This window comes from Colius striatus, chromosome 3 (genome assembly GCF_028858725.1).
Source record: "Colius striatus isolate bColStr4 chromosome 3, bColStr4.1.hap1, whole genome shotgun sequence".
Lineage (NCBI taxonomy): Eukaryota > Metazoa > Chordata > Aves > Coliiformes > Coliidae > Colius > Colius striatus.
The window spans coordinates 21,229,921-21,247,391 of NC_084761.1; the positions used below are offsets into that span (position 1 = coordinate 21,229,921).

At 46.0% G+C, this 17,471-nt stretch overlaps 1 protein-coding gene across 6 annotated transcripts in view; it reads left to right on the forward strand.

The window, feature by feature from the left end:
* Window positions 1–16,028, forward strand: part of SHROOM3 (shroom family member 3) — a 150,855-nt gene extending 134,827 nt beyond the window's left edge. For all 6 annotated transcript variants that reach the window (XM_061994263.1, XM_061994262.1, XM_061994264.1 and 3 more), the window contains 6 exons: window positions 2,924–3,000; window positions 6,671–7,588; window positions 8,666–9,184; window positions 10,063–10,213; window positions 14,134–14,406; window positions 15,061–16,028. In XM_061994263.1, coding sequence (XP_061850247.1) covers window positions 2,924–3,000; window positions 6,671–7,588; window positions 8,666–9,184; window positions 10,063–10,213; window positions 14,134–14,406; window positions 15,061–15,456 — 2,334 coding nt within the window. In that variant the 3' untranslated portion in view covers window positions 15,457–16,028. The remainder of the gene's footprint in view (window positions 1–2,923; window positions 3,001–6,670; window positions 7,589–8,665; window positions 9,185–10,062; window positions 10,214–14,133; window positions 14,407–15,060) is intronic.
* The last annotated feature ends 1,443 nt before the right edge of the window (window positions 16,029–17,471 follow it).

Below are 17,471 nucleotides of genomic sequence, written 5' to 3' on the forward strand. Positions count from 1 at the left end.
ATGTGGAAGCCAGGGAGTGAGGGGAGAGGGTGGGAGGAGGGGCTGACATTCAGTCACGGCAGGTATTCCATCAGGTAGAGCGAGGTTAAAGGTGTGTTGAGATAGAGACAGTTTATTGCATTTAGATTACCAGGATGCTGCTTAAATGCTTGCTGGTACTGCTTGTCTTCAGCTTTTCTACAGCTGGGTCTATCTGAGGGATTGCAGAGATGCCAGGATTTTGGTGCATATGCTGGTAGTGTGCGTGCGTTCTTGCTGCTCTGGACACCTCATCTGAAATGTCCTGTTCTTACCTCTCAGCATCACTGGAGAAGGCCTGAGCACCATGAAGGTGGTCATAGGCTGTTGCTGCTATGCTGCTTTAGCCCACTTGCATGCTTCAAAGTAGAGAAGATGCTTGAAATTGCTCTGGCTCCCACAGTGCCCAACAGTGCTGGGAAAGGCTTGGCAGAGGCACTGCCAAGTAACCATTACGTTTTGCCTCCAGCCCTGGAGGGAAATATTGCAGAGAAAACTTAGTGAAGACCCTGTCTGCTCTTTCCATGTCCCCTGCTTGGCATCTGGGAACATTGCACTGATGTCACAAACCGGGAATTCAACTGACTCTGATGATGGTAAATAGTAGAAGCGGGCTGACTTCTTAAAGAACAACTGCCCAGGCCAGCTCTTCAGCTGGCTCAAGTCTGTTCAGACCTGTTTAGGTAACTGCAACTGGTTGAGCCACAGGGATTTACAGCAGTGGCGGGTCTGCTGCCCCACCTTGGTTTCTACGCCAGGCTCCATTCCTCACAGGGAGAAGGAGGGGACAACCAAAATGTGAGGCCAGGCTTCCCACTTCAAGGACATTTTCTCCTCTTGTACTTGCTACTGGCCCAGAACAGATGATCTAGGTGCAAATAAGCACCTCTCCCACAGGAGACTCTGGGCAGCATCTCAGAAACTGTCTGAATTGGGGTGCAGGGAAAGGAGCTGTCCTCCCAAACTCATTCTGTACTTCATTCTGAATGTCCTCCCTGACAAACCTCAGATCCCATGCCACATTTTAAAACAGAATTTAAAAAACAGCTCGTGAATATCAACTGACCAGAATGCATTTCCATAGCCACTGCTGTCTCATCCCATCATCAGTATTTTTTCCACACCAGCCAAGTATCAGGCTCATCTGTGCAATTTTATCACACTTGCTGAGCAGAGTCTTGTGTTCAGTAAGAGGACAGACCCTAGAGAGTTAGGGTGAAGGCCAAGTTGCCACTCTCTCTCTGCTTCCCAGAACAGTCAGAGTGGCAACAATATTGGGCATCCAGAAAAAGACAGATCACTAAAATGTACTTGTCAGTGAGAGGTTGGACAACAAGTAGCCCTAGAACATTTTTACACAGCCTGCTCTCCCAGGCAAGGGACATACAAGGTAGTTCTTGAGATCTTTATTTCCCCCTTGTTGGCTCACTTTCAATCTTGCATACATTCAGCAGCCGAAACAGAATTTCTGCCTGTGGACTCTGCCTCAGGGAAGATGATGAACAGCACTACAGACCTGCTCACAGGGTCTTAGTTCAAGTTTAGAAGAGGGGGAAGTCCTTACTGGTGTTTCCTAGAGTGATTTAGCAGTATCCACTTCTGGAATGAGGATTCAGTCTCACAGGCAGCAAGGCACTTGTGAAAATCCTGTTCTTAAATCCTAATTCAAGAAAGTGTGTTTGACTTCCAATGTATACACCAATCCATAAGTGTCTGTTTGAAAGGGAAGTATATGTTTAAGTGCTCTCTTAATAAGGTTTGTTTCTGATCTGTCTCCAGTACAAAAAAAATACAGCTATAAAAATGGGGGACAAAGCCAAAGCAACAGGGTGATGTATTTTTCTTACTGTTTTCGGCCTTTTCATATTTTCTGTGGGAAGTGTTGATTTCCAGTTTAGCAGCAGGCTTCTGTGCCTCACAGTCTGTTTTTCAGGACCTTCTGTAGTGTGTCTAATGTTCCTTTCAGGCTGCATATAAATCACATTGCAGTGTCACTGTAGGAATTTGTTTAAAGATATAAAGAAATTGATAGCATGTGGAATTATTAGCTCTCCCTCTTCAGAACACATTCTCAGCCTTCCTTCCCCTCCGCTTTTTTAGGCTGTTTCAGCCTGCATATCTCCCAGCTCCCAGATTCCTAAATCAAGATCTACACTTACCCTCCCTCGGTAGCAACACTGACCAAAAAAAGCAAATTGCTCAGGGTGTGGGGAAGGGGGCACTGAAATGCTCCCTGCTGGAAGGATCGCTGGGGAGCAAATACCTACCTCTTCAAAAGCAGACTTAGCGTTTGCTTTCAGGTCTCATAATAGCCTGGTGGCCTATTGTTGGAGCTCTGGGGTAGGGAGAGTCGCATTCACAAAGGTATTTCTGGTTTTAGATGACATAAATGCCTAAAGATGAAGTATTTCCTGCACTTTGTTTTTCAGAAGAACTAAGTGCAAGACTTTGTGATGTTTTTCAGCACCTCTGCCTGTGCTGGAGCTTCCAACCTTTGTGACTTTCAGCATCTCTGTGCAGCATTTTGATCCTGTTCAGGCACTGGGCTCAGGCACAGATTGTTCAGTTTCACTTCCATGGTTCAGGCTGCTTTGTTGGTGTCTCAGCTTCTTGCCTGTATGTAAACCAGAGGTGAATGCTCACTGATACCATTGAAGACATTTTTAGAAGAGGCCAGGACTTGCTGAGAGGTTTGTGGGCTTTAGTCTGGCCCACAATCCATCCAGAAAAAGGCAGACTGGTCCTCCAAGCAGCAGATACGATGCTGGAGAGTGGTACACCACACTGGAGTTTTCCACCCATCTGTATATGGCACATACTGTGCTCTCTCCTTGCTAGGAAACACCACTGGTTTTTTATTTTGTTGTGCTTTCTGTTCACTGCTAATACTGTCTTTGCACTCCAGGACCTACTGAGAAGGGAAAGCACTGAATTTGGCCCCATGATGAGAGATCCTTTCTACGTGGTCAGCGCAGGAGCCAGGTAGGTATATATTCATGTCTCCCTTCTCACTGCAGGATCAGCTCTTGCCATCCTGCTGCTGGCAGCAGGTGTCATCTGTTTATGTAAATGGAGAGATGATAAGAAACCAGAGAAAACATCTCCAGGGACACAGTTCTGGGTGGGCTGTGCCCAGCAGAATTAGGAGTGAGTTGCTGGGAGGCTTTTTTTCATGTCATATTGGAGCATGTATCTGCAGCAAATTTCCAGGTCTGTAACTTCCAAAGTGTGTTTGATCTGCTGTTAGAGCTCACATCATAACTGAAGGATTCGAAAAGAAAAATACCTTGATGTTTTCCACTGTCTGTTTGTCTCCAGGTTAGGATTCTGTCTCCCTAAAAGCAAGTGAACATTTATGTGGACCAAAACCCAGGAGGTTTCATTTACCTTGCTGAACTGGGAGCTTGCGTTTAGGCTGCTCTCCTCTGTACAGGCAGGATATTTTGCTCAGCAACAGAGAGAAATGTTTTCAAAACCAGGAAAGTGTAATCATAAAACTCATCATATTAGGACTTACGTAACTACCCGCGTAGCAGTGGATTGCTTTGAAGTTAACTAGAACTGAAGTTGGTCTTGCTGTATTTACATTTCAATAATAAATAGATGTTTGCCCTAAGCTCTGAGTTCCCAAACAGCTAACTCATATTACAGTAAAAACCATCAAGAGGGAGGATAAGAATTATTCACAATGGAGCTCTGTTTCTCACAAACTTGCAGTAAATGTCAGCCCACTCTGTTGTCACAGCGGGAGTCGCCACTGTCTCCAAGGGTTTCGCCACGCAGCTGTGGGTCAGGGAGCAACAGCTACAAGTAGAGGAAGGCTCCTAATCTAGCTGGATCTTACTGCTGACCAGTTGGCCATTTTTGCCCCTAGGAAAACATAATGTTGTTTTAGAGAGATTCGTTCTGCCTTCAGGCACATCCACTCATGATTGTTTAAAACACACCCGTTTGCTTCAGTTTGGAATAACTTGTTCCTTTTTTTCCTGAGAGAACAATACAGCCATTTGAGTTCATCCTGCCTCCCTGTTTTTCTAGGGATGGCATTTCATCATTCTTCCCAATAACTGCTTGTGGCATCCTTGGGTTTTTTCCCCCAGCCTATTTTCCACTTAAGGAACTGAACACCCAGACTGAAAACAAGTTTACTGGGGCACGAAATGTAGGTTTCCCATTCGCACGCTTCGCTGCACAAAGATTATTTGTATTAGCAGTTTCATGATGTTTCTGCAGTGTAGGTATCCTGTGTGCTCTGCAAGCACCTTTCTTCTAGGAGATGTGAGGTTTCGTTCCCTTCTTGATCAAAATTGGATTTCCCAAAAGATGGAATGAAAGGATGAGAGAAGACAGGAGAAAGCCCTTAGCTCTGACAGCACAGGGTCCCACTACACAGGCTGTAAATCACTCCCTAGGAGCCTCAGCTGCTGAGTGGTTTTTCTTATGTTCCTGCACCTGAAATGACCTGAAAGAGAATGGTCATCAGATTTGGAAGCCCAAGGGCTCTGATTATGCACTGCTGAAGCCAGTAGAAGTTTTACATCTAACTCTCAGTGAGAATGAGATCAGAATCCTCTGCAGACTGAAAGGGATGGGTAGACCAGGACTGTACCCACGTGCCAGTGATTCACAGAAGAAGTTATACTATTAGGCTGCTGTTGAATGTCCCCCTTCCCCTGTGTGACTATTTCACAGTCTGGTTCATATGGGATTGTTTTTGCATCTTTAGTCCCTCCCTGAAGTGGTGCAGTCTTTGTCCTGTGATTCTCAGCACAAAGTAGCTGGTTTTCTCATCACTCCTCTTGCATCTAACCATCGCCATCCTTGTATTGTCTGCAGCATGCTCCATACATAGGCCCTTCGGGGAAGGCAACAGCAGGCATAAGAGTTATGCTTCTAGGTTTCCTTGGAACACAGCTGCTTAATGTGCTGGAGGTGAGATGAGACCACTCCTACCACCTCTCTTGCTCAAGGATGAACACAGTCAAGTGGTTAAGTTAGGGAAACCCTGGTCAGCAATCATAGAATCATGGAAGCATAGAATCATTTCAGTTGGAAAAGATCTTTAAGCTCATCGAGTCCATCCACTAACCTGACACCGCCAAGCCCACCACTAACCCATGTCCCTCAGCACCTCACCTACACAGCTTTGCAATATCTCCAGGGATGGGAACTCCACCACCTCCCTGGACAGCCTGTGCCAGTGGCTAACAACCCTCTCAGTGAAAAAGTTCTTCCTGATATCCAATCTAAACCTCGCTTGGTCTGGTCACACGTGCTTTATGAGTCAGGTCCCGTGCTCTTGCACTGCTCCCCAGGTGTCATACAATAAGCAGTTTCATCAGCGCTGCTGGGTATCGGATCTTCCTCCAGCAGTTTTAGAATCTACAATTGCTTCCACAGTAGGAGAGATCTTTCAATTAGAGAATAACCATCTGGTGTTTCTGACAAACACTGAGCATCTGAAAAGAATACACATTGCTACTGTCCAGGAACCACAGACAATACCAAGAGCAGTCTGTCTGGGAAGTGTCCCCACCCCCAGGCAAAGGCTGCCAAATTCTATTCTTAGTGACACCAGAATAAAGCCAGAACAAGCCATGTCTTTGACAGAGCTATTCTTAATTTGTACCAGTACAAATTTGAGGTCCAAGTCTCAAACATCACAGACTGGCAGTGCTGGATTATTTGAACAATGCATCTCAAGAACAGAAGATATATTGGCGTTAGAGCTTTGTTGTATTTTATTGTTTTATAGTATGGCTTCACGTTTTTAGGCCATCTCCTCTGCATCTGCTAGTGCTATAATTACTGCTCTTTTGGTTTTGCAGATAAATAGCCGTACGGGCAAGCAGGTCTGGCAATGTATTCTGAGCAGGATCAAAGGCCAGGCATTGTTTCTCAGACTCACATGAGAACATCTTAAAAGACCTGGAAGGAATAATTTAATCTGCTGGCTTTGCAGCCTTCCCATCTGTTTACAGCTGAAGTGTATTGGCTTTGATTTGTGTAACACCTGCCTGTCTGACTGGAGCTCTTTTTTTTTTTCTAGCAGGATTCCAAGGTTGTAAGGGCTTTTTATTTGCTTTTTCTCTGGCATCAAAATAGTACATTTTTTGGCCTCACTTCGTTCTTGGAGTCAGTCAAATCATTTCAATGGCACCTTACCAAAAGGAGCAGATAATGTGGGAATTTTCTGCCTATAAAGCTGAAATTCTTAAAATTATCAGCAATTGAGGATGGAGTTTGATGGTCGGTAATGTCAAATAGTCTATCTTACAGCAGTTTCTACTAGCCCCATCTGTAGCAAATAAAAATCAAAGCAAGGCTGGAAAGGAAGCCAGGCACTTAATTTTTCCAAATATTTTCCTATAAAGTTTTTGCTGTGATGCTTGTTTCATGTGTGCACATGATGTATAATCTAGCACATGCTGAAAATGACAGGAGCCGGTGGGTGGGAAGGGATCTGGCTCTGTATCCCTGGCATTAGCAGGCAGGATTTTACCACCAGTGTCAAAGCACTACTGCACCTCATGTAGATCAGCAGGCATTGACTCAGGCCTCTGGTATGGCTGCATAATTTGCTCATTAGGAGGAGCACACAGTAATTTTTCTTGCTCATTGATTAATTATCGGTCTGTCACTTGGTATTTAGGTCTTTCAGCAAGAAAGAAAGAAGCCACTCGGAAAAAATGGTGTTTCCAACTTATCATCCCCATCCTCGCCACAGCAGCGAGGTTGTCGCTGAGTCGGCCACACTGACTGAGAAACACAAGCTCTCAGAACTTTCCAAGCCAGATAACAGGACTTCTGCTTTTGTCCCATCCACAAGAGAGGCAAGGAGTCACTATCCTGAGCAAAAGCAAGGCTTTAAACCCTTGTTTGTTAATCTTTCTCCTTCTTCATCTGGCCAGTCTTCTGCTAACGTGCACACACAGACTCCCTCAGACTTCCAGAGCGCTGGTGATGGCCAGGTTCTGAGACAGCAGCACGCTAAACGAGATGCTGTTCTCGCAGAGGGCAATGGCAATATTCAGGCACAGTCTTTGGATGCTGTCCAGGATAGATCCCCTGAGACTCCTGTGGAAGAAATGATGTGGAGAAAGCAAGCCGGGCTGCTTCACAGATCCCTCCCACCCAAAGTTCTGTGGGCTCATTCGCTCAAAGACAACAGCTACTCAAGGGCTACGGTGTCTTCTCCAGCAGCTGGGCCAAAGTCCTCCCAGAGGTGGCAGTCCCTGCTGACACAGAGCAGCACTTCTTCTGACCCAGAGACTCCTTCTCCTCAGGGGACAGTCCCTCTCCGGATCTCAGAGTCGGGCCTGCAGCTCACACCCCCACCATCGCTGCAAGACGATGAAGACGATGAGGTGTTTGTCATGCCTTCCCAGGCCGGGGCTGTTGCTCCACCCTTCTTACCCCAACTGCCATCCTGCCCTCTTTCTGAACTGAGCTCTTGCACTTCTGCCAATGGCACGGAGGAATTCCCACCTCCTCCCCCAGCACTGGAACTTGAGGGGAATGAGGCAGCTGGAGACAAATCCACCAGGCTCATGGAGGAGGCCAAAGTGAGGTAAGGGAGGGCTGTAGGGCAGCGTCTCGGGCATTGTAGGGCCATATACAGTAAGATATGCAGGGCTCCAGACAAATGTGACCGAGCTCTGCATGCCGCGCCGACTCGCCCCCAGCTGCTAGCCCGGTGGGAAGCTTGCAGAGCAGTGCACAGGGTGTAAGGGGAGAGGGGCAAGTGGGCAGTCTCGCTGCCCATAGGCTTTGCTGGCTGCCAGGAGCATTGGCAAATGCTGTGGCCAGGGCAGGGCACAAAGCAAGACGGCAAAATGTTTTGCGCCCATCAGAAGATGCACTGACAGGTGCTCAGCTGGTAAGGCAAGGGGGATTATGGGCAAGAATCTATCCCGGTCTCATTCTCCCTGCAGTTACCATATAGATTTCAGTGCAGTTGCTTCTTACTCACTCCAGCATGAAGAGTTAAAATGGCTGTTGACTCCTTCCAGTTACTGTTTTTTGAGAGAGAACTGTGAAAGTCTACGATGGTTTTTCCAAAAAGAGTTTCTCAGAATACATTTTAGACCTGGCACAAAATAATGCTGTTATGAAACAGTGACCATCTGCCAAGAATAGACAACACAAATCTGTCACAGTCCCACTGTATGGTGAAATTATCCTGAAGGATAGGACTTTGGGCTAAGCTCCCAGTTGGTTTAACTCAGCACAGCTTCCCTCACTCACAAGGAGCTGCTCTGATTTCCATCTGGGAAGAATCTGGCCAGGGCTGTGGTGGTAATTGACTTTTCCAATGTGAAAAGGACAAATGAGCACAGACTGCTCAGGATGGTGTTCCCAGGTGGTGAGACGCTGTGTCCCAGCCTGCGAGCAGAAAACCAAGGGACTTGTCTGTCACCAGTTCTTTCTGTGCTGGAATGACAAAACAGCAGTGTCCAGGTTGAGGGGACAATGTGCTTTTTGGTGCTGGTAGCTTCATACTGTGGGCCTTTCCCTGTTGAAATCAGACATAAGACACAAACATAAGTGAGAGCGAAGGAAAACTTGTCTTCTGCCTTCACCATGTGTTCACAGTGGTCATGTGTGCTAAGTTTATCTTTATCTCACATAATTTTTCTGTCCATAGTAACTTCAAAAGCTTTCCCGAAGCCCTGACCGAGAGGGAGATAACAGGGTTGGGCACCAGCATCGGTGAAAATAATTGGGCCCTCTCGCCATCTCCATCAAAGAGGACTATCTCTCCATTGGCTGGGGATAAGCAACACCAATCACCTCCTTCTTCTGAAGGACCTCAGAGTGCTGATAGACAGCCCTTAACTCAAAATGAAGGTGACCACAGAGAGCCAGCAGTCATCACTGGACGGCCTGAAAATGGCAGCCTAGACCCTGAGGTACTCAGTGCAGCACCTCCAGAGAAGACAAAGAAAAAGACCCCGGAGGATATTAAGTCAGAGACTCTAGCAAAAGAAATTGTCCATAAAGACAAGTCTCTGGCTGATATCTTGGATCCAGATTCCAAAATGAAGACAACCATGGACTTAATGGAAGGGCTTTTCCCCAGTGGAACCAGCTTGCTCAAGGAGAACAACATGAAAAGAAAGATGACACAGAAGAAAGCTACCAGGGCAGCAGTCAGAGATGACAGGTACACACTACTTGTTGAATTGTGAGCTAATGCTGCAGCACGACTCGCTGCTTACTGGCTTTTGAGGACAAGCTTATGCCGAATTTTTCTACATCTGTATGTGTGGATACTGGCAGAGAGTTGAGTTCCTCTGTTCCCAGGCATGACAACTGGAAGGGCATTCCTGAATGCCCTTTCTCATGAGTTTTGCTTTGTGCATGGCCTTTGAGCTCACTTCTCCAGGCTGTGTAGAAAACAATGCTGACCTTCGTAACAGGGAAGGAAACGCACCATATCTAGAGGTGTTAACAGTGATTTTGCTATCTTAACCTTTGTAATCTGATGCAATTCAGTCCAAAGCACAGTAACAGAGATATGAGAGTAAAATCAGGACCAAAAAAATCAGGCCTCTCATTATCTTTCTGCATGGCAAGCGGAAAGATAATGAGAGGCCAAGTTTTGGAAGGAGAGATGGGGGCAGCTACTTATTACATGGGGATGCAAAGATCAGCCCGTCCTCCAGTGTGGTCTTTTTTAAGATAGAGACTCCCAAGTGACAGCTGGAGAAACATACAGAAATAAGTTGTAATGCATCATGCCAGATAAGATGGTCAGTCTGTCCGTTGCCAGCTGAGTTATGCTGATTTAACTTAGGATCTGATCCTACATAAAGTTGTTAACTGGTCAACATTTACACAGAGCAGCCATGGTGTTCTGCACAGGGGAGAGAGATGAAAGCAGCTGACATGCACCCTCTCATGGCAGGAATGGGCTGTTTCCTTTGTGGTTTCTAACATTGGGAGAGTAGCAAAGAGGGAGTGCTGGAAAGCTGTCCATCTAGGCATGAGAAAAAAATCAGGCTCAGACTGAACTCCTGCTTTTCCTTCACTGTGGTGTAGGAGAGAAGAAAAGGAAGCACCTGTGACACTGGTCACCTGTCCTGCTTATTACAGTGTTTCAGCACCCAAAGCAGAACTACTGAACAAAATCAAGGACTTGCCAGAAGAAGCAGGGGAGGAAGAGGAGCTACTGGACATCAATGAGAAGAAGGTAAATTCAGCACATGCCACCATTTGCTGGTTACATTCCTGAAATAATAATAATCCTTGAAGTGCATTTCTCTTTGACAGCAGCTTTTGACAGTTCCAAGTTGTAAGGAGTCTCAGTGTGTTCAGGTCACCCGTGAAGCTATATTAGGGTGGCCCAGATTGAATTAAGAGAGCTAATCTGAGTACTTGCTGCAAATTTGAGTGCAAATCTTGCCCTACCCCTAGGTGGGCCTGTATTATGCCAAATTCTGAGCATACAGGCTGTAAGAGGCAGTCCTTGTCTCGCAGCAAGAAAGGAAGAGGGAGAGGTGAAGTGACTTGAGCAAGGACAGCTTGGATTAGAAACAGGAACACAATCCACCTAGTGTCTTCATTGAGTGCATGAGGTTTCCCTCTAGGATTTTCCTCTTCAGTGAAACCAATTCACTCATTTTGCCTGCTGTCTGCACTCACTGCCTTCAAAGAAACATTGATTACTCTTTTCCCCTCACACCTTATTGTTCCCCTGACCTGCTGAAAGCCATGTGCACCTCAGCAGCTCAGTCACCATAACCTCAGTGTGATGACTTGAGTAGGAGAAGAGGAGAGCAGGAGAGGAGGAAACGTTTTCCTTTCTTACTGCAGCTACATTTCACTGAGGAATGGCCCCTGCAGCTCTTGCTGTAGGCTTGAGTGCTCTGTCATCCAGGGCTTTTGCAAGGCCTTCTAATTTACCCCTGTGCTTGTCTCACATTGGTTACCTGGTAATTACAGACATGTTGCAAAGCTCACAAATCCCAGGGAGCCACAGGCAGGTACTTCCCAGTCTGTACTTCCCTTCACACACCTACTACCTCTGTATCAAAAGCAGCTCTGCCTGCCTGCCTGTAAATTTGAAACATCCCACATTGCACTGGACAGTGTAGCACAGCCCATATTTCATGCTGTTTGTACAACAGCAGAGTTTAAACATACTGAAGGATACAAATATTTGTGCAAGTCCCATATGCTGTAAATACAGTACTTAATTCTTCCTGCATGAAAACTCCCAAACTTGGCCTCTCTATACACGTGCAGAGAATTCATGTGTCCCTAGGACAATTCCACATTTTCCTTCTGGGCCCTCATCCCCGTGTCCCATGGTAAAAAAGCAGAGAGGTGATGTGAGGCTGAGTGATGTTTGCCAGTTTGCAATTTGTCCTGCCGCCCTGGCTGGGAGAGCTCAGTGCTCATTTTCATATTGCCTTAGTGTTGCTGCTCCCAGCTTTTATCTGCTGTGCAAAGTCTGCTCCCACTAGAGTGGGACCTCCATCAGAGTGATAACACAAATTATGAGTGCTAAGTGAGTCCTATTTTGTGGAGCATCAGAGGTGCAGGCAGGTCCCTGTCAAGTCTTTCAGAGCTGTCATTCCGTGCCACTGGAATGGGTTAGAGATGTTTGCTCTGCCTGCCATCTCTTAGTTTTGTGGTCCTGCTCACATTTTGAGTAGCAAATCTATAGGTCATGCATGTGTTGCTAATCAAAAGCATTTCCCTAGAGGCTTTGCTGCTGTAATTCTCTGTCCCAAGCCATTGGCTGTAGAGCACTCAGCTCCCAGGGCATTACCGCGCCTGCCGTGTCTGTAGCACTCAGTTGGTTCTTGGGCTACCGTTCCCTTCAAGCCCGGCTCCCTGCTTATACCGACGTGAGAGCCAGGGAGTGACAAAATATGACCAGGGTGCTGCTCCAAAGAGTCAGTGCACATGCTGAGGGCATCTGTCAGTCTTGCCAGGCGATGTGAGCCTGACTTGGAAGACAAGTCACGGGCCTCAAAGGTTATATTTTCATGGAAAGGCAGAAATAAATGGGAGTGATTAGGCCCAGACAGCAACATCTGCCTGTTGTGTTTGATCATGGTCTGTGTGAAAGAACATTTGCATAGGCATTGTCTGAGAAGGCAGTTACTCTGAGAGGCCATTTTGGATAAACCAAGCTAATTTCAGTTGTAAGTATGCAAAGGAGCTGTATTGATTGGCATTCGGGATCTCAGGAGGGTCACTGATTACTGAACAAAGAGCAAGTGTTTTGCAGTCCCAGTCCAGTTCCAGCCCTCATGCCTGCAGAACAAAGGCACCTCGCTCCCAGCAGTCCTGGAGCCTCCTGCTGTGGTTGGAGGGCAGGTCTAGACCTTTAGCAAAGGTCCCAGAGCAGGGAGGAAAAACAGCCAGTTCTGAGCAGCTTGGTCCTCATGAAAGCCTGTGGAGGTTAATGCCAGATTTTGTGCCCAGCCCATAGAGTCCTGCTATAGACTCTTCTCCTATCATCATAGTCATTGAAAAGGGATCCCTTCTTTTGCTCTGCTAGACTTGGGCCAGCAATCAGCTGGTGAGGACCTGGGGTCTTTCTTTTGAATGTGGCATTAGCATCACAGGCACAGGGAAAGACAAGTGTTGGTTCCTATCTCTGAGTGCTACCTGTCTTACCGAGGGGAGAATCCAAGTAAAGCAGTTTTGTTCTTCCTTATCCTAGCAGCTGTGCTTTAGTACCACTTTTGCTCTGTTCTCCCCCTGAACTACGCTGCTAACAAACAGCACGACTTAGCAGTCATTCCAGCATAAGCCTGGCAGCTGTCACGTCTTTAAAGAGTATGTTACTCGCGTTGTATTCAGCCTTTGCACCTATGTGGAAGCTGACAGTAGACTGCAGTGCAGCCACATGCCTGTGAACTCCAGAGGATGCACACAGTCTGCCATCCAGTGGTGCCTGGCTAAAGTGTGCTGTGAGCTGCCCAGCCCCAAACCAGCCTTCCAGCCCCAGTTCAGAGCAACCTCCAGCCTGACTCTCCTTTGAAGCAGACTGTCTTCCTACTTGAAATAACCATCAGTTTTGATGGAAAGAAGACTCTGAGGGAATATTTTCAGACACCCTTGTCATTTACTTCTACTTCATCCTTCAGTGTTTGTGTGCAAAGCAGCTTAACGTAATGGCGCCTTAGCAGTACATAAACTGAAAATACCCAACCCTCGTACGAGCCCTTTTCCCGCTCTCTGTGCTCTCAGCTCTGAGTAAATGGAAGCAAGATTGCAAGCCCTAGGCCATAGCCTTCTGCTTTTGCATATGTCTTTCCCCTGAATACTAACAGAAATCAGGATCTCCAGCACATGTGCAGCGCCGCTGTTTCTGGAGTAACTGAACCCTGGGGCTTCCTTTTCTTCAGCAGTGAAACAGTTGCCAGCATTTTCACAAAATGGGTGTGTGCTCTACATGTCTTCACCCAACCACTGAGTAGATTTGGAGTATCTTTGGTGTAAAAGCTTTCTTGATGCCTCCATGTGAGGCAGTGCAGAGTGTTTTGGTCACGGCTGAATTTGCGACTTGCACCTTAACACTGAGGTGGCCAAGTAAGAAGCAGTCAGTAGTTTCAGGGTACTAAAGAAGCAATGTAGGAAATATGTAGCAATTCCTTCTTTCTTCATGAGCCATATGTAACTAGTAAGTGTCAGCTCAGCCCCCCATCATGCCATTAATACAGCTTGAATTCATTTTTCTGCCAGTTGTTTTATATGCTTCTGATTCATAAAAAGAACATCCAAACAAGAAATTTCCATCTGGGGCAGCGAGTTGGGGACATGCAGGAGATGTGGCTGTAGCTCTTTTCACTCAGAGACTTTTAAAGTAGCTGGGTGTCAGAACATGGCACATCAAAACAAATGTCTCTTTTATAAGTGTTCATTGATGGCAGAACAAATATATCTTAATGCAATCTGATTGCCTGTTCAGCTTATTGCCTAGATGTGGAATTTCAGAGTTTTCTCTGTTTCCTCCTTAATGTCTCCTTTGTCAGCTGTTGCTGACTTGACCCTGCTCCTCAGAAACTGTAGCCGTATTCTCTTCTTGTCATCATCCATATGACCAGAGTGATTGTGCTAACACCCACTGTGTCAATGTTTCCCTTCCAACAGGCTGAGCTCATCGGGAGCTTGACCCACAAGCTGGAAGTCCTGAAGGAAGCCAAGGAGGGCCTGCTTGACGACATTAAGATGAATAATGCTCTTGGAGAGGAGGTGGAGCTATTGATCAGCAATCTCTGCAAACCTAACGAGTTTGACAAGTACAAGATGTTCATTGGTGATTTGGATAAGCTGGTGAACCTCTTGCTCTCCCTCTCAGGACGTCTGGCTCACGTAGAGAACGTTCTGAGTAGTCTGGGGGAAAATGCCACCAGTGAGGAGCGGGTACGTATTTACTCCGCCATGGTGTCCCAGCCTTTGTCAGGGTGCAGGGCAGAAGCAGTCACAGGGACATGCTGGTGCAAGCTGGGACCTCCAAGGGCTCACAGGAAGGCAAGTGTCTTGGTGCTTATGTGTAAGCAGTAGCAAATATGGTTCCATCCCTGGGAATCTTGGTTCTGGTTTGTATAAATGTCTCAGATCTTGCAGGTTTTGCCTCAATACAGAGTGTCTGTTTTCAGGTCAGCATGTCTATTTATTACCCATAGCTGGAGGAAAGGGTGTATAGTGTTGTGCATTGTGGAACAACTTGATGCCTTTTGCTTCACTTGAAACCATATTTTAACGTTCTTTGGGTGACTGTGAGAGAGAAAGACAGATTTTCCTGGTAGCTGTGGCTTTCAAGCAAATTTTACTGACTTTCTTGAAGCACTCTCTGGCCCTAGTTGAACAGCACATTCAGAGTCTGATTTGGTGGGATTCACATTCAGTCCAAAATGAGGAATTCATTCTCCTCTCCCAAGGGCTTTTGACTTTGTGTCTGGGAGCTTAGCAGCCATCCCACTTGCCGCAGAGGTGGCAAATATGGTGTTGGAAGGAGACAGGGGATCTGTGAGTTTGATGCTGCTGATACTTAAGTGCTCTCTCTGGTGTGTGCAGAATTCACTGAACAAGAAGAGGAAACTGCTGGCTGGCCAGCACGAAGATGCCCGGGAACTGAAGGAAAACCTTGACCGTCGAGAACGTTTGGTCTTGGAGATCCTGGGCAACTACCTCACTGAAGAACAGCTCCAGGATTACCAGCACTTTGTCAAGATGAAATCCGCGCTCCTCATAGAGCAGCGAGAGCTAGACGATAAAATCAAACTGGGTCAGGAACAGCTCAAGTGCCTGATGGAAAGCCTTCCCACAGACTTCACGCCCAGGGATGCAACAGCAGCAGCTGCCTTTGCTGCAGCACTTGCTACCTCCGGCGGGGTCAGTGGTAAAACGCCTCCAGCAGTCTCTTCCTCACTGTCACCTTGCCCAGGTGGACCTGGGGTACAGTCTGTTTAATCCAAGTACTTGGCAGATGGTTGTCTACAACCAACGAAGACTGGTTTAAAACAAGGTTTTACTGAAGGAAAAAAACAAAACAGTAATAAAGGTTTTCTTTTCCTTTCCTTCTACCTCTGCTTCTTGGAAACTTAAATCAATGTGGAGGGAAATCTCCTCCTGCCAGAGATGAGGAAAAGTCTCACAAGAATTAAATGCATTACCTTTAATATAAACCAGGAGCTCCTCTCTTCCCTCCCTTTCCTACCTACCTGGCACCTCATTCAATAATGAAGGATCTAAAAGAATGAAGCCTTAAAAATCAAACCAACCCATTCTACTGAACATTATTGCTATTTATATTTTTTAAAGAACAAGACAGAATGTGTAAGTTTTTGTACATACTCTAATGAGTTACTTGATTCTACTTCGTTCTGTATGTAGAAAAGACATTTAATTTTGTATTTTGTGAAAACCTTAACTAAAAGAGGGAACCCCAAAGATAGTCATACATTAGCTTGGAACATCTCTTCGTGGTTTTGTTGCTGTTGTTGTTTTTTAATATAATAAAGGGCTATCAGAAGTAGCTTCAACCGGTTTCAACACATCCTAAATGAACCACTCAGTGGCTTTGCAAAGGAGATTTTGACCAGGAAAACACAATCTTTCCTTTTCTGATTCTGGAGTTTAAATATGCTTTTATGAGAACCAGCAACTCAGGAATCCCACTTAGCATGAAGTAACAAATCAGGTCTGGACTCACTCTGGGAGCGTGGGGGAGTCCATCCTTGTTTTGAGTATTCTAACCTGTGGTCTGTGCTACTGTGTACATCCGTGAGGGCTCACCAATGACATTATTTATAGGCTTGGTTTTGTGAAGAGATGATGTACCTCATTTGCCTGAACCCACTTCATCAGAAATGGTTTTACAAGCTAGAAGAGGCATTAATCTGGTATTCACTTCCTACCCACAGAAATCACATGTATGCAATGATAATGTTGTACACCCTGATTAAATAGAGAGACGAGTGAAAAAACAACAGGATTATTTCCTAGTCAGGGCAGCCTGGACTAACTAAATTTGCCTAAAAAATTTTACTGTATCAACTTACCAAGTGCTGGAGGATTGCTGCCAGTTTGCAGACAGCAAAGCAGGCTGAGGCAGATACCCTTATTCTGTATCATAGAATCGTAGAATGGTAGGGCTGGAAGGGACCTTTAGAAGCAAGTCAACCTAGATCAGGTTGCATAGGAACATGTCCAGATGGGTCTTGAAGACCTCTAAGGAAGGAGACTCCACAACCCCTCTGGGCAGCCCATGGCAGGGCTTTCCTCTCCAAGGAGCTACATCGCCATTTAAACAAAAGGGCTAGAAGCTGCATGAACAGATAACCACTGTGGTTGATAAACAGATGCAGGTCACCTGTCTTCTGACCTTGCAGAGATTTTCTGGTGCAGCAGCAGCGATTCAGGCTTCTCCTTTCTCCAGGTATTGCATTGGTCATCCCATCCTGTCATGCCACCAGGACGACAGCAGAGTTTTTAGTCACCTAGGTAGTTTTTAAGCCCATTTATTCTTTTTGAGTTTCAACTCTGGCATGTGACTGACAATTACAATATTCATGCTTCAGTGCCAATTTTAAAGCCCCCCTTTTTAGTGGTTCCCATCAAAGCTCTTCCACAGGCAGCTTGGCAGACTAAAGAAAATGCCAATGCCTTTCTGTTGTATCAAGCATCAATTCTCCAATATCCAAAAGAAAATCTGCCTGGTTTTGTAATGCTTTTAGAAGCAGCAAGCCAGGTACCTGTGATGATAGCAAACAGCCTTTTCATTACTTCTGAGCCCTGTTCAGGCTTGTGCAGCATTTCCTGAGAACCCTGCACAGGGGAACTGGTCTTTATGCCTTAAACAAAATTGGAGGGAAAAGTATATTTGGGGTCACTCAAGAACAATTGTTTGAGTGGGGTTTCAGGAAAGCAGCAGGAGGAGCTGTTTCAAGCCAATCAAAACATTGAATTTTTCCTTTAAAAAAAAA